This window comes from Numida meleagris, chromosome 7 (assembly GCF_002078875.1).
Source record: "Numida meleagris isolate 19003 breed g44 Domestic line chromosome 7, NumMel1.0, whole genome shotgun sequence".
Lineage (NCBI taxonomy): Eukaryota > Metazoa > Chordata > Aves > Galliformes > Numididae > Numida > Numida meleagris.
This window is the reverse complement of record NC_034415.1, coordinates 21,031,568-21,054,521: the sequence shown is the minus strand read 5'-3', so window position 1 is coordinate 21,054,521 and position 22,954 is coordinate 21,031,568. Positions and strand designations below refer to the sequence as shown.

General features: G+C 40.3%; 1 protein-coding gene across 7 annotated transcripts in view; it reads left to right on the top strand.

The window, feature by feature from the left end:
- Nucleotides 1-22,954, top strand: part of TESK2 (testis-specific kinase 2) — a 70,187-nt gene that overhangs the window by 5,619 nt on the left and 41,614 nt on the right. For 4 of the 7 annotated variants that reach the window (XM_021405581.1, XM_021405580.1, XM_021405582.1 and 1 more), the window contains exons 2-3: nucleotides 3,988-4,291; nucleotides 17,926-18,047. In XM_021405581.1, coding sequence (XP_021261256.1) covers nucleotides 4,070-4,291; nucleotides 17,926-18,047 — 344 coding nt within the window. In that variant the 5' untranslated portion in view covers nucleotides 3,988-4,069. Of the gene's footprint in view, nucleotides 1-444; nucleotides 3,617-3,987; nucleotides 4,292-17,925; nucleotides 18,048-22,954 lie in introns of those variants that run through there. The other 3 variants (XM_021405584.1, XM_021405585.1, XM_021405586.1) reach the window with 3 other exon arrangements.

The following is a 22,954-nucleotide window of genomic DNA, read 5'->3' as shown; positions in this document are numbered from 1 at the left end:
GCGTCAGTTTCTGAGTGAGCTGGGCCGAGCGTTGCGCAGCTCTGCTACTCATAGCTGCCCTGTCCATGCATGCTTGATGCTGCCTTCTCCCCAAAGACTGGAAGCCAAGTTACAGCCAACCCAGATACTGCTCCTCTGTTAGAGAAGTGGATAAGAACAGTTAGGAACAAAGTTGTGTAACACATGCTTCTCTTTACCTATTTAGTTTGATTTCTTGTGTTTCATTTCCAAATCAATTTTTTTGCTCTCCTCTAGGTTAATGACCTCAAAGTCAATTTGGTCTCTGGGAGATTTTGTTCTTTCCAATCCTTTGAAGCTTTTCTGCAATTTTGCACGTTACTGCAATGAATTCTTTTTTTCCTTTTTTTTTTATTTCCCCCAGGCTATTTTGCCGAGTGGCACTTGCCAGGATAATTCCTCCACCGTTTTGTAGCACTGGGTTTTGAAACTGCATTGGAAAGGAGTTTAAATAGTTAACTCTTGGCAAATGTCTTATGTCAAAGCTTTGGCATCTTGCTCTTCAGAAAACCTTTTCAAATTAATAACACGCATCCACCAGATTTATTGCTTTCCAGGCCGAATGCCTAGCGACAGTCTTCTGTGTCTAAAAATGGCTGTTGTTGTTGTTAAGGCCATCTTTTAGGAAACTTTGAGTTTGACTTTTAAGTGCAAATATGCACGTATTATGAAGATGCTGGGGACACGAAGTGTTTGTAGTGAGTTGGAGTGGTTTTGGAGGGATCTTGTGTTGCACCTTGAGGCATGAAAGGGGGGCTGCAGAAGTTGAGAAGCCTGACCCCTTTCTGTGCCTACAACAAGTGTAAAGTGGATGTATCTTGTTCATTTTGCGCCTGCGTGCAGGACAGAACTTGATCTGCTTTTGTGGGGTTTCCATCTTTAAATGTTTGCCGGCTCAGACATTGGTTTTGAAAGCCAACCCCCTAACTAACCAAATAAATGCCAATAGTGTTTGTAACTATAATCGTTCCTACAGTTCAGTTTCTTCGCTGCGTGAATGCACTGGTTTTTGATCTGAATGTGACATTCATGTTTTCGGTTCATTTTTAAGACCAATAATTTGAAAAGTGGGAGAGTAGGAAGCTGCCTAAAATTGTGCTTTTTTAGTCCTGTAATGTGGCTGAGTAGGGCAGGCGTGCGATTTGGGAATTGTATTTGTAAAACGCTTTGGCTTGGCAGAGCGGCGTGCATTTTTGCTGAGGTATGGATGTCAGAAGAAGTGGTCTGGAAGCTGAGAATTTACGGGGAAGTGCTTGTAGAGTGCTCCACGTCATTTCTTAGCTGGTTGTTGAGCGCAGCTCAAGAATCTTTAAGCTAAACCAATATTAAAAACAAACAGAAAACCCAACCATCCACTGCGCTTCATCCTGCAGCAGGACAGCCTTGGATTCTGCTCGGTGCACTTTAATTAATCGTACAAGGCAGTAAATTAGAGTACCTCAGACTGACTTGACAGTCAATTAGACCTTGGTTGATTTGACTGAGAATGTGATCATTAGTGTAATTGGCCAAAATGACAGGAGGCCTTCTTGGAATTGTGCCCACTTGAAATTTTTCTCTAATTCAGTGTATGCAGTCCTGGGCAAGAAGCTAGGCAAATGGAACTCTATCCTAATAATTCCCAAGGATTTCATGTAGCTGTCTGGAAACGAGGCAAACTTGAGCAGGTAGAAATGAAGGAACGGGTTGCTTAAGAATCCAGATGGCAAAACCTTTGGGGGTTTATGCTGTGCGAAGTACTTTGAATCTCTTCTTTCACTGTGGGATTTGTGTAGAGTTTTGCAAAGTTCACCATGTGATTTCAATCAAAAGGATGTAAATTGAGAGCTGAGCTTTTGTTAATGGTATCTGGATGCTTAAGACAGAGTTAGGCTTTTCTTCCTGTTTAATAACACTTACCTAACTTGGTGTCTTCCTCTCACTAGAAAACATCAGTCATCTTCTCTCCTTTGTTTCTGAGTCATTTGCTTTGTCTCGGAGCTCACGGCCCCGCTTTGCTGCTTGCTGGGCTGCAGTGCTGATGTGTGGTTTCACTGGGTGGCCTGGGGGTGTCTGCAAGCTTCAGGGCCTGCCTGGTAGGAGGAGAGGTACTGGGGTATCCCACTGGCCATTGCTGGGGCTAACGCTTGCTCCCCCACTTCCATCGGTCTCCAGCCGTACTTGTGTGCCTTGTTCCAGACATTGAATGGTTAACACCATTGCTTCTTGCCTATCCTCCTTCCGCAGATAATTCTTCATCTCCTTGAAAAGTAACCAAGTGTTAGTTCACTGCGTTCAGATCAAAAGGAATTATTTAAGTATGCTTTGGAAATTCCTGGGCATCTTCTCTGTAGCTGAGGAGGTTCTTGGGGCTATTTCTTCTCAGCTGGGGAGATATGAGGCTTGATCTTCCCATGGTGCTTCTGTACCACTTCCAGACCTTCAGGGCTCGCGGGGCAAGAATATGAGGTCAGAAATTGGAAACTGATCTTCTCTGTGGCAGACAGCCACGCCAGAACATGAGATACGTTCTACTATCATCTGAAAAGTGCAGTAAGCTCACGCATGTGGGACTCTGCACGTAAAATGCTGTAGGAATACCACAGCGTGGGACTGGATAGATTACTTTTCTTTTTTAAACAGGCTCTGGTAAGGCTCTTTATCACACCCTTCATCCTGACTCATTTAGGTGGTAAGAGATCTGAAAATAAATGCTGTCACACACCTTGAAAGTTTGCCTTTTTCCTTAAATTAATTTCATGCAGCTCAACAGAGCTTCCTTCTGAAGGCAGGGGCTTTCTGATGTGCTGGCACAGAGCATCTCTGAAAGATGCATGGCACATGATACGTGTATAGCAGAATTGCTGTGTGTTCAGGGTTCAGAATTGCTGGTGTGTGTGCCTCTTCGTGAGATGCTCTTCACATTGAGTGCATTGCTCTGTGCCTCTGTGAAAATACAAGTGCGATGGCCCAGGCTGCTTCCTTCTGGTGTTGTGTGTGCTGCACTGAGTTGCTGTAAATGAACAGTTAAGTGTGGGAAAGATGAATAACCTCCTGAGTCTAAGGTTTAAAGGGAGGGGAAAAAAAAAAAGTAGGCCACCTGTCAGGTTTGCCAATCCAAGTTGGATTTGATGGGCTCCAGTCATCCTGATTACTTCATCATCCTCTTACAGAGAAAAAAATTCCCTCGCTGTTTTTTTTTCCCTTGTACTTTGGCAAATGTATCTTATTTCCTGTGTTTTTAGTTGAGCTGAAATTAATAGAGCTTTAAAAAGTGTGTGTGGGGAGAATTGTTCTGGCAGTTTCTTATAAGAAGACTGTTTTTGTTGCAGGATTGCTGATGGGTTTATACATTTGGGGACTAGATCCTTAGTGGGTACAAATTTGTGTTCTTACCAGTTAAAGAATTGCTCTTGGAACGTGCATAGGTGGAAGCTTTGAAAAACAGAGGGTTTGGTTCTTCAGCTGCTGTTATTGACAGCTAATAGTTTTCCTTAAGGCAACCGAAAGTTGATCTGTTTTTTTATAGTTAGAGATCCTTTGTCCAGCCTCTGATGTGAAACGAGTTCTTGTAATAGCACTGCATTGGTCACCAGCTGCTGCTGAAGCAAAATAGAATGTAAGAGTTTGTGGGTTTCCTTCTGCTTGGTTGTTCGCTTTAGCAACTTTAAAAAAAAAAAAAAAGGGGGAGTGGATGGGTGAAAGTCCTTTGTTATCATTTAAAATTCTGAGCTCTAAACCTATTAATTTATTTGCAGCCAGAACATAAAGTATTTCCAGGAATCCAAGGGAAGAGTTCATTAGATTGTCTGTATTTTCTAATGATGTTGGGGGCCTGGGATGTTTCTTTCTTTCTTTTTTTTTTAACCTCTACTTGAGTATCTTCTGCTTTTTCCTTATTCCGTTACACTGGTTAAATTGCGTTGGCGTCCTACCAAACTTTGCTAGATAAGTTTATAATAACGTTAATCTCAATTTCTTGCATTTTAGCACCCAACGAGAGGTGAGAAGACGGCCAAGTACCTAAGATGTGAGAAGTCCTCCCTTAGCGAAAGAAAACCTTGTTTTCAAAATGGACCGAAGTAAACGGAATTCAATAGCAGGATTTCCACCTCGCTTGGAGCGTGCTGAGGACCTTGACGGTGGCACTGGAGGAGATGGGACTACATCCCAGATAGGAAGAGTTTGGACCTCTTCGTACAGAGCCCTGATAAGTGCCTTTTCCAGACTTACCCGTCTCGATGACTTCACGTGTGAGAAAATTGGCTCTGGTTTCTTCTCTGAGGTATTCAAGGTGTGTGTTTAGTTCTTCTCCCCGTGTTGATTGCTTCCTGTTTGGTGCTGACAATGTATGAGAGCATTAACAGAAGTACTTCCTTCACTGAAGTCAACTGTCCTTGTACTTGCATTACTCTAGCTAAGTGAGTGATAAAGAACTTGCAGCTCTCAGATACTTCCTCTGTCCATTTTGCAGCTGTTTTGCATCACCTGCAAGTGACCTGGGGAGGTGCAGAGGATATCTGGGAGGATTAGTTCAAGCTACAAAAACATTGGTCTCTCTTTTGTTCTCTGTAGTGTATAGTGTGTTACAGAATCATAAATGGCTTGTGCGTGAAGGGACCTTAAAGGTCATCTAGTTCCAACCTCCTTATTAAACTCAAATGCGTATTGATTCCCTCATGTGTAAATCTGGATGTCTTTAGTTGAGCTTGATTATCAAGTCTGTGGGACTGTACTCATTCCTTTGCCAGTCTTTTGCTTCCCAACACTAGATGTGCCTCTGTTGGACCTGTGAATGATTTCTGAATTTGAAATGACAACATTTATTGTACTGAAGTTACAATGCGGTTAGCTGCTCTTCTCTATTCCCTTTACTTCTTGTTATGCCATATCTCTAACTCAAATAATGTGAGATTGATTTGCAGTGAGTAGTATGAGCAACAAAATCTGAGATTGTCAGTGTCTTGCTGTTAGAATATCTAAAAAATGGTGAAGGCCATTGACAGGCAGTTTTAAAGCACTAGTAGTATCTGTGCTGTCCAGACCCTTGTGGTGAGATCTACTGTAGAGGAATAGGATATTGAGTTTCTTTCAGGCTTTCAGGCATTGCACAGATAACTTGTTTCCTTGTCTTAGTTCCTGGCTTTAAATGAACTCCCTCTCCAGATCATGTCCATTTCAGTGAAATGCCAGAAAACTCTCTTGCTGTATATGCTGTCTGTTCCATGATACTTAATGTGATCTTTTCTTTAAGAATTTAAGGCAAGAGACATTTCATCCAGCTTTACCGCTGTGAACTGATATGTGAATTAGGAAATTAATGTTATGTTACTTTACTGCCCAAAAGACATTCCGATCTCCATACGTACCTCTCCTCTTGTGTAAAAGCAAGACATGTGAAACTTAATCTACGCTAACTCAAGTTTTTATTTCTTTCAAAATTAAGAGAAAAGGGACTTCAGAAAGTTCTGTGTGTTGGGACTTCAGATTGAAGTGTTGCAGTCAGACAGCTACATGCTGCATGAACGTATATACTAGGTGAAATAACTATAATATTCTGTCATGGCTTGGTGAGAAACATCTTGGAGAAGCACCCTGAGGCAAGATGATTGCATGCCCAGTGGAAAAGTATGGTAATTAGGATAATCAGGAAACAGAAGTAGGTGGGGACAAAGGGTGGTTAAAAGCAAATGTAAATTTCCAGGATACGTAGTTATTGATTTCATTAAGAATATCTTATTTTGAGAGCACTTGCTTTAATTGAGTAGTGACACACAGAGGTAAACGTGTTTGAGAACTTCTGTTGATTGAGAAAAATCCTTGATCCCTGATTTGCCTTCCTGTGCACCAAGAAGTCTGCTGACTTTTACAGACCTTTCCCCTGCCATTCCCCCTTTCAGTAGAACTGAGCTGGGCATCCCCTTCTGTAAGTCTGCAATCAGTGTCATTACTGCAGACGTGGTTGTAGTCTGGGTATCTAGTGTCTCTTTTTTCCAGAAACAGCTACAGAGCTTCTGCAGGGAAACAATGTTGATACTTTTTTCACATCGATTTAAAAGAAATCTCCCTTCAGTTTTGGCACAGAGTGGCAAGAATGCATTATGACCTTGTCTTAGATGTGGTTCCGTACTCATTGAGGCAGGTTTCTGTTCTACTAGTTTATCAGCGTGACCACCTCTGTCATTAATCTCACTGAGCTGATCAGATTTCTTTCAAGAACCTTGATGTGCTTCCAGGAAGGAGAGCCTCCTGGTTTGACACAGTAAAAGTTCAGTCTGATCTGCGGGCTTCCAGGTAAACATTTGAACTTGGGAACAATCCAGGATGGTTCTAGATTTACTGCGTAAGTAACTTACAAAAGCAATGAAGCTTTCTTGTTAAATTAGTAAAAGGTATCTTAAAAAAAAAAAAAACAAACCCTTGTATCTCTAGACCTTTTTGAGTTATCTATTTACCTGTTGTTTTGTGGATATCATGCATCAGGCTCACTCAGACAACTGATCTAAGAATACTTGCCCTGTTTTGAGGATTTGGGATCTTTGTTTCGCTACATAACTCGCAGCGGTTTTCACTGATTTGTTCCCCTCCATCCTTTCTGTGGAGCCTCCTTTTTTAATATAGTCTTTCACAGTGGGTAGAACTTGTCTTTTCTTATTCAGGAATGTGAATGTGGTATAGCATAGATGTGTGTGTATAATATGATCATGTGTGCTATGAATGGTTTTCTCGCATTTCTAGGGCGCTAGTATAAATTAAGCTTTTGGGTTTATTCAGCATTAAATATTAAGCTAGCATTTTGATTTTTGTTTGCCATCATTATAGCAATTCAAACTCACTTGAATGCTAGATGTTGTAGAAAGTAGTTTTGAAAAATGAGACTTTATGGAACCGACAGCGATGTAGTTTGAAGCAGCTGACTGATGAGTTCCTGTTGTAATTTTCAATTGCAAGTGCAGAACACTGAGATTTGCTCTTCAGTTGAGCTAGACAAAGGGTTTTTTTGTAAATGAATGGTAATCAGCCATTGTCCTGAACCCTTAAATTCTTAGCTGGGAAGACCAGTAAGAACGGATGGAAGTAGAAGTAATTGTGGGGGAGATAAGCATCATAGTGAGACTGTATTAGGAGGCAGATACTATACATTTCAAAATAAATATGATGGAACAGAAGTCATGCTGTAGTCCACGATCCTCCTCTATTCAAATAAATCTGGTTCAAAGCTGGTACTAAACGTTCAAGTTCCTAAAAAAATTTATTGAGGGCTTCTTGGTAGCACTGTGTTCTGTAGCTGGACTTCTGAGAGAGCCTGGAAATACTTGGACACTTTAAGCTTTACAAGAGGACTTTTTTGCTGTTTGTTATTTGTGTATAGATGAAAACAAGGAGGATAGATCCAGTGTAGAATTGTGCAAGTTCAACATTGTATTTATACGTTGGGAAGTTTGTGTGTACAGATGCAGCCACTGGGAATTTGGAGGTCTTGACTGTTAGAAGAGAAGCATCACAAGATGATTCAACAGAAGGAAAATAATTTGTTTCCCTTGCTCTGTAGTGCGGGGCCACCTCACTGCTGTTGTGGTGATGAGCTCAACTGCTCAAAGCTCCCCTATCCCCTAGCTGGGGAGTTGGCATAGAACAGGGAGAAACAGAACCTGGTTTTGTCAGAGAACGTGTTCTGACGTGAATGTTGAGGCACAGCTGGAGACAGAACTCAGGTTGATGGGGTCACAATCCTGGCTGCTTTAAATTGTGCATTTGATTTTGTCGAAGCCAAGAGGTGTGCTATGAGAAACTTGGCAGGGGGTGAGGGAAAATCCCGTGCGGTATTCTTATGTCTAGTACAACTTATATTTTGTATCACTTCTGGTGCTGTATCTGTAAAGGCATATTGTCATGCTGGTGGGCCTGATCTCTGGAAGCTCTGACTGTGGTAAAACAGAGAGCTACTACTATCTGACTTTTATGAAGTGGTTGAATCACAGCTGTCTCTTTTTGTACCTTATGGCTTTGTTACTACTTCTCTTGATTAACATCTCTCTGTCTGTGACTTGGCAGGCCTTGAGGAGTCTGCAGAAATGCTTGATGTTGAGCAGTAGTCACTTTCCTCTTTTGGCCTTTGAACTAAGTATGACAGTACTTGCTATCTAAAATAAACAATGCAGAGTAAGAACTATGCAAGAGAGTGAGTGACAGAGTAACTCGGACGGCTTCAGAAACAAGGGTTATGAGACAGAAAAAGTCTGTCTTGAAAATAGATAGTCCTGTTGATCATGTTAGACTTTGCCCACTGTATCTTACTAGATGCTTGAAAATAAACGCATTATGAGCTTCTCAAGCAGGTAAGGCTAGGAAAGGATATTAGATGATCTAAAGATCACTGTACTTCAGCAGTAACCGGTATCTACCTTACTTTTTCAATAAAGATTTAAGCCTTTCCATCATCTTCTCCATCATCTTTGTGTTTTTGAAGTAGGCACCCCAACTCACAGTGTCCTGGTTTTGTTCTTAACAATGACTTGTAAAAACTCTCTTTTTGCTTTGCCATGCTCTTTCTGCATTAAGCAGCACTTGTTACTGTAACACACTATTAATTGATGTTGCATTTTTTGTTTAATTCCTAAATACATTTTCATGTTACTGCTCACTGGATGTTTGTCTCCTGTTTTGGTCTTTGTTTATAGTGAAGCTTTTCATTTGGATGTGCTAATTTTGGCTTAGATGTTCCTCAGATACAATGTGGCCTTCCCTATGTAGAGAAATAATGAGAACAGATGCTACAGACTTCGAGCTTTTCTGCCTGGTAACTGGCATCAGTGAGCTGGAAGTGAACACAGAACATTGACTAACATGAGGCCTAGCTCAGTTCCTCTGGAAGCTCAGTAGAAACTTCCCCATTTCATGCTGCTTTGTCATGCATAATTCTATCTTAAGCTCTCACTAGTCAGTTTTTAACCTAGTTACAGTGTATTGTGGTATGAAGTCTGATGTCTTACAGAAGTCTGTGTTTATGTATGTTTTACAGCAGCTATATACTACTGTAATTTTATACAATGACCTTAAATCTTACTACCAAATTTTAAAATAACATCCCTTTCCAGCTTTGCATTTATAAGAACTACTGTAGTCTCCTTAGCTCAGCCAGGCTCAAGAATATGTGATCTGTTTTTGGCAGATATTTTCAGCCTGTCCTTAAAACTTCCATTACTGGAGATTCTGGAGCCTCCTTTGATGTAGCCAGGCTGTGATTTTCTTTTTATTATTATTTATTATTAAACTGTGCTTTTATAGCTAGAACTTTCCAGTTTCGGTTGTTTCTACAGCTGGTCATGTCTATTTGCTTATTGGCTCTAAAAGCAACCCCTTACTGACAGAGGGCTCAGTTTTCCTGTGGCATTTAATGGTTTATCATGTCAACAGAAGCCTTTTTCCAGGACTGTGAATGTGTGGAAGGAGAAAAGGAGCTATTGGAATCGTTTTATAAATGAGTATGTAGAGAAGGGAATGCCAGTTTAGATGAAAAGGAGTGTGACTACTTTTTCTCCTTGAGGTTGGTGTTATTATATCAGGTTCTGTTTATTGCCAGCAGTCCAAGTGGATTAGGGAGTGAGTAAGTAGAGTGGTGAGTAGGAAATTCAACCTATTGGTTACACAGATCTTACCCTTAGTTTTGTAGGCATGGGGATTATACCTAGTAAGTTTTTAAGTGACATCCATTTGAGCAGTGAGTGTCTTCCTTCAGCCAAGTGTGATGTGTTGTTCCACTTCTAAATTTATTCTTTCCCTCTGTTACTGTCGAATAGAGACATTGCAGGGCTGCCTTTCTCCCAGGGTGACGTGATGCTGTGACAGGCAGCGGATCTTGTCCACGCATGCATTGCGGTCTTACTACTTTTTTTTCAAGGGAAATTAAGCTTAAAATCTTCCCTTTTTGACAACTACTTTCACCTCATTGAAGATGACAGAAGCAAAAAGTATGGGGCTTAAGGCCCCTTATGTAAAGCTATAGTGTTTAAAAAAGACCATTAATTGTTAGCTTGGAATACAGTCGCTCTGTATTACATGAACTGGCCAAGATGGCTAGAGTAACTTGAAAACCCCAAGCCCTTGAATTATATCAGTTAAGTGGCTCTAATCAGTCTCTTTACTCTGATATCGGTCAGGAATAGGAAGAGGCACCATTCTGGAACAGAGATGAGGCATAAATACTAAGCAGGATTACTTGTCTTGTGCTGTGTGTATCAGCCTCTTGGAAACCTTTTAGCAACTGCCAAGATGCCTTGTATGGCAACCCCTCAGACAATCAGTTGTCTTTTCTTCTTAGTGACTTTTTGATTATTTAGGTGCCAAGATGCTGTCATCCTAGTCCTCCTCACTCAATTAGGCAATGCTTTTAGCACATAGGCCTTACTCTGATGGATCATTAATATACGACTTAAAAACCTCTTCAGTGTAATTATTCCCTAAGGATTATAAAACGGGCAAAATGCTCATGAGCTTTCATTCCTGCTCGGATGTGAGTATCATTAAATTCAGAATTACCTGCCACACTTGCAAGGCACTTATGCTCTCGTATCTTTTGGAATTGAGATTGCTTTGAAAGACAGAGTAGAATGGAGAACTAATTCGTATTTGACTTATCTGACATAAGTCCTGCTTTGATTTATTTTCTGGCTAGATATGTGTGGAATAATCACCATATAGCGTCAGTTGTGGAAACTCTGGGACTGAATTAACATCTGTCACCAGGTAGTAGATCTTCTGTTGTAGTGGTGTTGAAAAATATAAAGAAAAAAAAATCCAGAAATTGTATTTCTGTAATATTGCTACCTACAGTCTTGCTTGGCATCACTGTAAGTAAGATCGAAAATTAACAAACAAGGTAAAAAGAGTTTTGCTTACCCCGCATTTCATTTCATCTGGTTTGGTCAGCTAGCTTCTCTACTGAAGAGAAATATCACTGAAAAATATTGCAGAACTGTCATTGTACTCTGAAGATAAAAGACTCGCTTCTTTAATAAGAAGCCAGAACAAATACGAGTGGAATAAATTGACGATGAAATATTGCAAGAATACTCCATCAGAAAAAAAAAAGATAATGTAAATTAATGTAAAATTTTCCATTTTGAAGTGTACTTATCAGTTGTTTAGAAACTTGGCCTCTTCTGACTGTCATTGAGCAGCTGGTATGTTAAATGTCTGAGGTAGGCAGTCCTCGGTCAGTGAGGATGCTTGCAAATGCTGTCAGCAGTAAGAGAAGCACTCTAATACTGTGACAAGTGGGACCTTGAAATAACAGGTAACTTCTGGCTGGATTTTATGTTCAGTACAGTGACTTCTGTTGTTCTAAGTCCTTTGGGCCCATTCTTCTCTTCTGGAAGAGAAGTTGTGCCTATCTGGGTATCGTTGTGCAGTTTCCCAGGGGCAAAGCAGGTGGCAAGATTCCCTTGGCACAAAAATGTCTGTGGTTTTTCTGTCTCATTTTCCATAATAATTTCTCAAGCGCAGTTAAAAGGTCTGCTTAGTTTTCTGTTCTGGATAGAGATGTGCAGGGTTGGCAGCTCCAGGACTTTCTGTTTTGCCAGCTGGCAAACATGCACATTTGTGTAAGCTCATTCATTGCTGATACTGAGCGACAGGTGCTGATTTACTGTTCTTCAAATAACGGTATTGGCACGTATCCAGCATTAACATGGCTGAGCCTAGAGAACAGAATACATCCCTTAAGATCTTCGTGGCACACCTCTCTGAACACTTATTTTCCTGGCACGGGGTGGGGTGGAGCTAAATGTATTTCAGTGATGATTGTCACTACTTTTGTCAGGAGGTTGTGGTGGTAGCACATGTGCGTGTGCTACTGAGTAATTTGAAATTTAAAAATGAGAAATGCAAATTATTATTCATGGCAACAACAGGACAGGTATATTATTCACAGTCTCAGATCGGTGGGGAATGCTTCTTCGCAGCTCCTGAATAGCCACTGGAGTTAAGGAAAGGAAGTCCAACGCCTGTGTGGTATGGTTAGCCTGCTGCTCCAGTTGTTCTGACTTCTGCATGAGGAGCATCCAAAATGTCTTGCTTCCAGTGGGTTCTGAGGCCACGTCCAAACTGGAGAGACTGCCTTCTTGAGCTTCCTCTGCTGGGGGCTGTGGTGGCACTGCAGTGCTTTGGCACCTTCTGGTTGCTGCTTTTACTGCAAGAGATTAAGGGTTGAGGAGAGGACAGAGCTGTGAAACTTTCCTTTGAGAAATCAAGATGGAGAAGTGTTGCTTTCTTAACTGACCCATAGCAGACCGCATGGGCTCCGCAGGAAGGGGAGACTGATTTCCTCACTCATGCATGACTGACATTTATTTGACGGATTTATGAAGGAAACTTAAGGAAATTGTTTCTGACCAAAACAAATCTCTCAAGGCTCACATACAGATCTTAAAAACAAAACCATCATGTCTGTGTGGTGAATAGTTATAATGACATCATTGGTACGGGGTGGGGTTGCATGCTCAGTACCAAACTGTTAGTATATTGGTAAAAGACTGACGATGCAACTGCATGATAGGAAGAGTCAACCTGAAGTGTTTTTGCTTAAAGCATCTGCAGACAAAAAGTATCATAATCTTTCACACAGGATAAAAACATGGTAACACTGGAAATATTTAACTGTAAATATTAAAAGGAAAATAAGGACACACAGGTACAGTACTGCATTATGTATTATCTTTGGGTGATGCAGTAGTCATTTGCAGATGTCGAATTTCCATGGCTGATAAATAGTGTTATCACCTCCATTTGATAGACTTAGAGAGAACAGATGCATGGAATTGAAGGAGCATGCTCAGGGCTACTCAATGAGCTAATGGGACAGCTCGCCATAAAAACGAAGAGTAAGTGCTCAGTTTTGTAATTCTAGCTCAATATCTCTCTTTCTTTTCTGTGACTTTGTATTTGGGTATGAAGTACGTATCTGAGCTATACCCTCATGTTGTGGCATAACAAAAAAATAAAATAAAATATTTTGTTACCCAGCATTTAAATTGTGGGTCCACCTTTGAGCCTTCTGTATTGCAAAAGGAATTTTATATGGTTACATTCTTCTGAACTGGCAACAAAAGAAGTCAACTTCCCCACCCTGGCTGTGCCTGTTTATATCTGATGTCAAGCGGTGGAACAATAGTGCTCTGATTCATTTGTGCTTTCTCTCAAAATAAGACTATGGTCTCTTTTTGCCTTTGATTTGATTGAGATCAAGTTGGTGGCAGAGCTCTGTGCAGATTCCTATCGGCAAATGGTTTGTTTAAAATAAATGGACGCTGTATTCCGCGCCCTGGTTCCACATTACAGTGGGCAATGAAGAAAAAAAAATACAAAAGAAAAATGAGGTTTTTTTGGCACACACAAATGGGTTTATAAAGTAACAACTGTACTGCTTACTAATTATAAGTTTGCTTTTGGCAAAACTTTGGAGACTGGCTGTAGGTGTGGAATATGCTATAGTAACTGAACGCGTTACTTTGCTGAATTGGGGACGTTAGAAGTTACTGAAGTTATCAAAGCTGGATCTTTGTTTAATGACCAGTACCACGCCTTTGCACTAAAGAGAAGATGGTAAAAGCTGCAACATTTTCTGTGTATTTCTCACTGTGTTTTTTTTTTCTTTTAATGCAACAGAAATTAGTGTATCACAATTGCTGTCAAGCTTTTAAAATGCATTGATTTTTTGGGGTGAAACATTTCCCGTATATCTTCTGAACCTGTGTGTGAGCTCTTGTAACACATGTTGACTAGTTTTGTTTGGCAAGGCTTTGTTATACTTGGCATGTTTCTCTCTTGCTACAAGTGAGTGTAGTGACATTATATACACTACTGCTCTGAAAGCAACCCCAACTCAGTCTCGCTCCTTAGCATCAACACAGAAGCTTAATGTTATCTGCATTGATGTATTTCTTTAAGCTTCCATTTGTCACTACTAATTTTCCTAGTGACGTGGTGCTTTTGATGTGATACCAGCATCACTGCTAAGGATATGTGCATCTAACTATGGGGCACTCTTCAGTGCTTAGAAAAACATTTGAGGTGCACAGTTTGTAGAACTGGAGTTACAACCTAAGGGACAGGTTTGTCTCCTTAATTAAAGGGAGCTTTCCTCAATCAGAGTTTATGCATTCTCTTAAGATATTCGTCCCCAAGGTATGAATGTATGTCCATGTGAGCGTAGTGACTTGGTGGCTTGACAGTGAGACTTGAACAAAGTGCAGCTGACCCTAACCCAACACAGTTTTGGAAGGTAACCCTGATGAAGTACTTCCAAATCAATGTTACATGGCTGGAAACAATGAAAATACAATGGACCAATTTTTGCTGGCTATTTCTTGTATGAACTGGGTACAGTGTTTATGTATTGACTAGTTATTCTGAATGTGAGCCCTGCTCAATCACTGTTACAAGTTTTCTTTCAAACACGTTAATGTTTCTGTGCCTGGTTCCATGACTTCTCTGCATACCTCTTATTTTCGGAAGGAGGTAAGAAGGTCTGGGAACAGAACGTGGTCTGAAAACCCAGGCCAGGCAGGCCATGCAGCTAGCTATAGCCAGGTCAAAGTACTTACAAAGTACTTTGATCCTAGAAGAATCAGAGTGCAAAGGGACACTTTAACTGCTTGCCAGCAATAAAACAGGGAGGCACTATCTGGTTACTGTGACCTCTGAGTTAGAGACACATAGGTAAGCAGACTGAGAGTCAGAAGAGTGTGCAAAGCAGCATGGGAAGGCAGCTGTAGGATTGTCAAAATATTTCCAAGCACAGACACGATCATCCAGACATCACTGAAAGGTTACTTGATCTCATATGCAAAGAACTCTAATTAATAATAACGTCAACAGCTTTGATAGGTTTACAGCCATCTGCTAGAGATCCTTGTTTATATGTTGAGCATATAGGCATGTGCTGGGGCAAAACGGCCTATAAGCAAATAGTACTTTTGATCAATAATATTTCTAAAATCTACTCGGTTAGCTTCTGGAGCTGTTGTGTTATGTGCACGTCAGAGGCCTGAAATGAGATGAAGGTTTAGAAATGGTTTGGCAGAGTTTTGACAAGGAATACCAGCATAGACCCCAATTCAGTTTAGGCTATGACTGACAGATAAGTAGGTGCACAAGGTAGTGTAACTGATAGCTGCTGCTGTAAAGAAGAGCTGACAGCTCAGATGATCTGGAGCTTGACTGAGACCTTAAAAACGGGACCTGCCTGTTCCCTCTTGGCAGTCCATTCTTGCTGTGGAAATGCTGTTTGTCAACAATGCTTCAGAGGAGACACCACAATTAGTTTTATGTATACTCTAAGTGATTGGTATTGTGTTCTGTGATATATAAGCTAGTATCTGATTTTTATTCTCAGTGTTGGCTGTCGGCCTCTTGAGAAGATGCCTTTCAGGCTTTGGGTCTGCTGCTCCCTCCTCACTCGAAGGGTACCTAGTGTGAGAGGAAGTCCCTGTTCTCCCACCTCTCCTTTGGTTTGATATGGTAGTTTGCTATTCTGTCACATTCAGGGGGAATATGTGCTCCGACATCAGAACAGTAAACAGAAGTTCAAATAAAATGACTGATGTTAGCTTACAGTGTTGCCTTAATTGAAACAGAAAGCAACGTAGTGCCAGGTGCCTTTCAGAGACCTGTTAACACACTCAGATGCTAGAAATTGAGCTATTTCCAAGCGTGATCAAATGGATTTTACAAAACAAAAAGCCCCCAGAGCTCACCACAGAACCCACTGCAGCCTATCAAAACCAAAAAGACTCCAGGAATATTCTGAAATGGAGGATGAAAAATATTCTTTGCAAAAGATGCTCTTTTTTCTCTGTTTATGGAGTTAGTACTGTGGGCAGCCTAACCTTGGAGAAGTAGTTGCTAACCACTTCCTTTTGCCTGTCAGACCTGAAAATCCAGGAAGCACACAGGACAATTGCTTCAAAAACTTCAAAAACACCTTCAGAAGTTTACATAGCTCAAGAATAGAGGCCAGAACAAGGAAAAGGCAAAGAACAAGGAAGAAGGTTCTATGGTAGGCTCTACTTTTACCTGAGAGCTGAGGCAATCGAACTTGAAATTTTGGCACGGAACTAAGTGAATTAGATAAATGGCCAAGAAGTAGCTAGCAGAGTTAATGCAAAGGCAAATACTGCTCAAGACCATATTTCATCCAAGTTTCTGCTCCCCTTCTACCTCTGTTCATTCCCTGCTGGCAGACCTTGAAGCTTCTGTGTTAGTGGAAAGCTTATTTCTGAGGAATTTCTGTTGAGAGTCATTCTTTGCCTGTAGGAGTTAAGCTTCAAATTCTTTGGCGTTCCTTGTAAACCCCAAATTACTCCTCCACTACACACAGGATTCCTAACCCTTCTCCCAGAGAAAGTGTTTATTGTGCTGTTATGTGTAGATGGAAAGCTTCTAAATTGTCTTTATTCTTAATTTGCATCGGAAGAACAAATCTCCCTTAAATCTATGAAAGCTTTCCTTAATTTTGATTCCCCAGCCAAAGAGCTGATGCAAATAAAACTGAAATCTAAATAAAATACATATTTAAAAATATATGTGTATGGAAATTGACTTGTCCATCTCAGCTTGTTCATTCAAATTGGCTAGGTATGCAAAAGCTGCCTAAATTAAGAATTAATGAAAGTAGACGATAGACACAGGAAACCTGGCAAGTAACAGTAAACCTCATCAACTTAACATGCAATCATCCCACTTAAAAATAATAAGCATGCCAAACAGGCAAAACAGGTTAAACATGGAGCTACTGGATTATCTTGTTATAACACTAAACCTGTCGTTTGACCAGTTTTTTTTTTTTTTAAAGCCAATATTGCCACTGAAAAGAGAAGTCTCAGCTCATCAACTTACTGCTAGCTTCTGCTATTGCTGGTGGTTTCTACATCCTTCTCCATCTCCTTTCTCTGATCCTTTTTACTCTGGGGTTACTGTGTGACTGTGGGTTAGCCAATTGAGAAGCTTGTGCATGGGCAGGGGAGGAGCAGGAGAAAATGCCTGAGAGCTATTTTTCAACTTGCTCAGTCCAGTGCTGTTGTTGGCCACTCTGAGCTGCAGTGCTTCCAGTGCTGCCCTATACCTCACGCTAGGATGGGGAATAGGCAGGTGTCTCAAGCATTAAGATAGACGCACGTCTAAAACGTGACACCCTTTCCCTCCAGTGCATCCCTGCGCTGAATTCATGGTGCTTCTTGTTTAGGTGAAATGCTCCTCTTGTTCTTGTAGATAGTGGGCAAATGAAACCTGAAAATTGGTATCACCTGGTGCCTTGGGCATACTAGCGAGCATGCCAAAAAAACATACCCAACTTTCTTCTTACTTCTGCTTATCTCGAGTTCAGTTGTTCTTTTTGTGACTTTTTGCTTTGCAATGTGGGTTGGGACAAATGCTTTCTCTGTATTGGGTATAGAATCAGGCTTGTGCCTCTAGTCAAAAAGTAAACTTTGACTGCCTGTGAAATCTGCCCTGTAGATGTATAAGGCAGGGCCTCTTGTAACACATTCCATGGATCCTTAAAACCAGCCACTACCCTGGGAAAGGAAGAGGGATGAGTGGAAAGAAGTTGAGTTTCTAGGACTTGGAGTAGGAAGCTTTCTCTCCCTGAGCAAGTAAGTGACTGCTTTTGCGTGTACTGACAAGTTGATCATTCTTTTCAGCTTCTCAAACCTTGTCATCAGTTGCATGGGAAGGGTAAAATACCTTTCTACATTTGGATGCTGCGCCTATTGAAAGTAATCGTGTGATAAAGACTAGAGAAATCAGAGTGTGCATCAAGTCAATTGTCATAAAGTGTATTTAAGTTGTTCTACAGCATTACTGGTTTTTCATCCTTATGTTTCATGTTGCTAGGGCATGTCCTTACTGCTTTCTGCTTGTATCCTGTAGGTAAGACACAGAACTTCAGACCAGGTAATGGCTTTGAAGATGAACACGCTGAACAGCAACAGAGCGAACATGCTGAAAGAGGTTCAACTTATGAATAGACTCTCACATCCAAACATCTTAAGGTATACTGCTTTTCCTCTGATTTGTTTGGAGATGCACTTCCTAGCATATCTGGCACCCAAGGGTCATTATTAGCCATTGGATAGTTCAAAATAAATGAATTTCAGATCTTCTTTACTGGTGCTCCAGAATGTATCACATCTTTTTACGAGCTATCCATTCCAGTGTGTCTGCAGTTAATTTCAAGATGTTACTGCAAAGATTCCTGTCTCGTTACCATTAATTGCACTAACGTGAGCAATTAATATTGTTGATTATTTGAGACTACTTTTGCTTCTCTGCTGTCCATATCAACTCATTTTCACACTTAGAGAAGCCTTTTAAGGTTTTTATTCCAACCTGCAACCACCAGTCTGGAGTCTGGATTAGTCTGACTTTCTTCCAGCCCTTAACACTGAAGAGATTACTTACAGATAGGTTTGTGTTTTACCTTAGTGACCCTAGACACTTTTGTGCATGGAGTTGTGTCAAGGTGTTCCAGTTTCTCTGTTTCTAATATGTGGTGAAGTTGCAGTTTGTTTTTTTTAGGCTTGAAAAATAATTTGTGTTGCTTGGCATGGAATTGTAAGGCTAATTTTAAATGTCCCCACTCTCATTTCAATGTTTCTGTGCTCAAATTTTGCATTTGGCAAGCCATGTAGATATCCATCTTAATCAGAAGACACTGAAGAGTGTAGTTTTCATTTACCAAGTTTTGAGTGAGGATGTAATCTCTCTGGTAACATCGCAAAGATTCCAGTGGTCAAATATATACATATATTAAAATATCTATTTAAAAAAAAATCTTGATGGAAAATTCATTAGGAAAAGTAAGAAACTAGCCTCCACTAAAGGGTTTATTTTGGCAGAAATGGAACCTCTTTGTTAGGGATGTTTTGGAATAGAAGCTCTTGCAGCTGCATTGAGTGGTAAAAAGGGGATTGTGATCTTTTGTCTCCCTCTCTCTTGCTTCCTATTTCTATTAGCAAATGTGATTCCAGAGACAGAGTAGATGTTAACTGTAGTGTAGTATTGTTTTATTCAGTTGCTGTCTTGGTGATCATAAGAAAGAGCTGCTTTTCTTGTTCTTTGTTTACCCCAAGGATCAGATTAGGGACGTTTCGGGAGCAAAAGCAGACTAGTGGTGTTCATTAGTGCTCAGTGCTGTTTCTGCTGTCAACTGCATCATCTCCTATCTCCATCTCATTCTTGCGTGCAGACTGGAGGACTAAAATGCTTTTCTATCTTGGCTTGACGCTTCTGCTTCCTGTGAGTGTGAGATGCTGCTGCCTTCTGGCAGCCTGGCTTATCACATCTTACCTCAAATCAGATGGTAAGAGCAGGAGTAGAAAGGTGAGCTGGGGTTCTGGTTTGCGCCATGTAATGTTTACTGTAGTCACATTAATATGGGGTGGCTGATACATGGTAAGACTAATAGCTGGGACTCAGGGAGCCAGAGGTTTAGAACATTTCTTCACTCCCTTATTAGCTAGCGTCCCATTTAAGTGCAGTGCTTTTCAAGGCTTGGGTTAGATCTGCTACCAGGTCTGGTGTATGCTTCTAAGTGTTTTTGTGCACTTCGATGCTTCTCTGAATGCTGATGTCGCACTGCAGTCATGAGTTTTTGCCTAAGTCAAAAGAAGAAAATGGAGCTGGAAAGAGCTCGAGGAGGCTGTTGTTGTCTCCTAGGCTGGGAGCTGTAGGGCTCCAGGCTCTGAGACCTGATGCCTTCTCATTCTGGTACTGATGCCTTTACATTCTGGTAATGTCTTACAGGTGTGTTTTCCTTATTTTGAGAAGTGGTGTGCTAACACAGATTATCCATCCCCTGTGCTGTCTCTTAAATTAGTACATCTTCAATTTTGAGATAGAATTTCAGTTTTTAATATCACTACCGTTTTCATGAAAAATACTTCTTTATTTAATCTGTACTTTAGGGACTTCATTTAAAACCTCCTGTGTGCAGAAAGCCTTAACTTATGTCTTAAGCACTCTCATGGGAGCACTTGGAGATATTGCTGTGTTTGGCAGAGAGCGTGCAGGCAGATTGACTCATTGATTAAATCTGCTTTTCTGTGCATACACACACAAAACATAATGTGCACGCTACTTATTCTGTGAACTTTCAAGGAGATTTTTCTTTCAGCTACTTTCAGACAAATCTGGCACCCTGGAAAGACTATACAATTTTATAGTGCATTTTTCTCTTGTCAAACTTTCCTTTTTGTGAAATTGTGATTGACTTTGAGCCAGTAGGTAGAAGGATGGCTTTTGTCTTTTAATATCATTTCTCTTGTATCGAGCGGTACTTTAACAGAAAGGAAAAATATTTCTACTTTTCTCTATGTAATGCAGTTATCTAAAAGGAATATTTCATAAACGCTGCATGCAAAGCAGCAGAAGAGAGGATGTGTTGTGTATAATATGTTACAGAAGGGATAGATGAAATGCTTTGCCTCTGTCTTGAATCAAAAAGCAAGAGTAGAAAACTTCAAGTACATTTTTGGAATGGCGCCTAAAACATCAGGAAAAGTTCTAAGGCAGACTTAGTATTCTTACTTAAGCTCTTCCCTCTCCAACAATAGCCAGTACAATGAAATAAGCATCTACCTGTCTTTTGAACTCATTTCTCTATGTATTGCTGGGCTTGTATGAGATATTTTTGTATCGATGAGTTTGGTTTGCTTCTTATTTTTAAAGTTATCCTCAGTCTCCTGAATTCTCTTACATATGAGCAAGCAGTGGATTTCGGAGGGCATGTCGGTCTGTAGCTGCCCTAGGTTTATCTGTAGAGCAGGGACACGTTCTAGTGGAGTTCTTTCAATGGAAAGTATGTATCCAGTATCTAGATGTCCACGACGGCTGTTTAATCTGAATATTACTGTTGTTTAATCCAACAAAGATGCAGAGATTGGGCACTACTGTTCTTAATCCCCGATCCTGTCTAGAATTTTCTCCCCTGTAGTCTGACTGAACTGAATAAAAGCACTTTGGGTAACTGCCCTGATGGACTCAGAAACGTCCAGAATACTTCTTCCTCCTCTTATTTAGCAGGACAGGTGATGCAGATTGTGGAAATGTTCTGCACTGTCCTTAGCAGTGTGGACTCAAATAGCATCCCTTATATTTGCAGCCTCTGGGGAAAATTTTCCAGCTGCCGGTTTTGACTTTGGAAATGGTTCAGCTTTTCTGATAAGGCTGGATGTACTGTCTTGAAAAATAAACTTCCTTATATCTGCAAATAGTCACCTCTGCTGTGGATGACTTACTCATTGAAGCTCCTTCCAACTGGAAATGCTTATAGGAAGTGTAACCCTTGGCTGACGAGCCATTCTGCTGAAGTTCACCTACGAGCACATTTTGGCTCTGGAGACAGTGCGTCTCGCCAGCAGGAATCATCTCAGCTGTACTGGGCCAGCACGTCAGCTTCCTATCCATACAGTTTGGAATCTCATGTGGGTCAATCTCAGAAATTGGAATCTTCTGTTAAACTTGGTAATTGTATTTCCTGGTAGCTGCTGCATATATTATCTTTCAGTGAAAAAGCTTTCCTATAGTATTTTGTAGCAGTACTTGGCTTAACCAGGAGGCTTAGTATTTCTAGATACAGCAGTTAAAGATGACATTTTCCAGGAATTTGGATCACTAGAGGTCTACTCTATCAATCTGTTTTCCAGGGTCTGAAAAATGCGATTCTTGACACAATCTTTTAATGGTTTCAATGTGTTGCCTGGAAACTCATTCATTTTGTTTTATCAGTATATCTGCTTTCTCTTTTCCTGGCTAATAACTTCTAAAGATGTGGGTTTTATAAATATATTTTTGTCTTGAATTTTTCATGTGATCACGGTATTGAGCTTTGTTTTAATTTCTGATTTAAAGTTAGAAATGTTAGTCTGTTTCCTAGTAGAAATCCAAGATGCTGAAGAATTCTTGAGCTCTTACTCTCTGTAACTTGAGCCGGTGTGTCTTTTCTGCTCAAAGTGTAGGTTCACTGAGGCTATGAATATGTTTCCATTGAGACTTCCTTTGAGCAAACACGTTATCAGAAAAAGGTTCTACCAGTATTTTGATGAAAGACATTTCTCCTGTTTGGTAAAGATGAGACGACAAATTTAATTTTAACAGAATTCTTAATTGCGTTTATATTTTAGAATTCAGTCAACTACAATGAATGCCCAATTTGAAGTAAAGTGATATGCCTTTACAAAGGAAGAATTGATATTCAGATGAAAACAACATTATTTATATTTGTCTAACCTCAGCTTTTGTTGAATGAAAGTACTGCAGCATACAGGATTAACCTCGTGCCATTAGCGTGTTTCAGAAAAGAGAAAATACCAGTTCCAAATTGTAAGTGTTATCTTGGATTAAGTGAAACTATTAACACCGTGCTCTATAAGTCTTGCAGAATGCACAGAAGTAGAAACAGACTCCTGCTTTGGAGAGGTCTAGATTTCTTAGTTGTAGGAAGCTTAATATGTGAACACGTATACAGGAGAGTTCCTATGCAGTTGCTGTATGAAGTGAAATTCAGAGCAATGTTTGTGTAGATAACATATCTAAAACAGCTCTTCTCCCCCTTTTTCTGAACACCCGTTGTGCCTTATTGCTCTTCATTAAGAGAAATTATGTTTTCACTCTCAAATTAAAAAAAAATGCATATTTCATTTGGAGAAGGTATTATTTGAGGTAAGAGCAGGCAATAGTCTTTAAAGTATGAGTCCTGCTTCTTCTTTTGGTTATAAAAACAGATTTCCACAGCTCAGCTTATGCAAAGAACCTTACCTATGGTATTTCTCCTTGGCTGTTTATAATTTGCCAGTCAGCTGTTAGACAAGAAAACAGTAAGGATCATTCATTTGTTCAGAAGCAGCTTAGCTGAACTAGTACTACATGTATCTTGCATCATTTTGGTTTTAAATTCAGA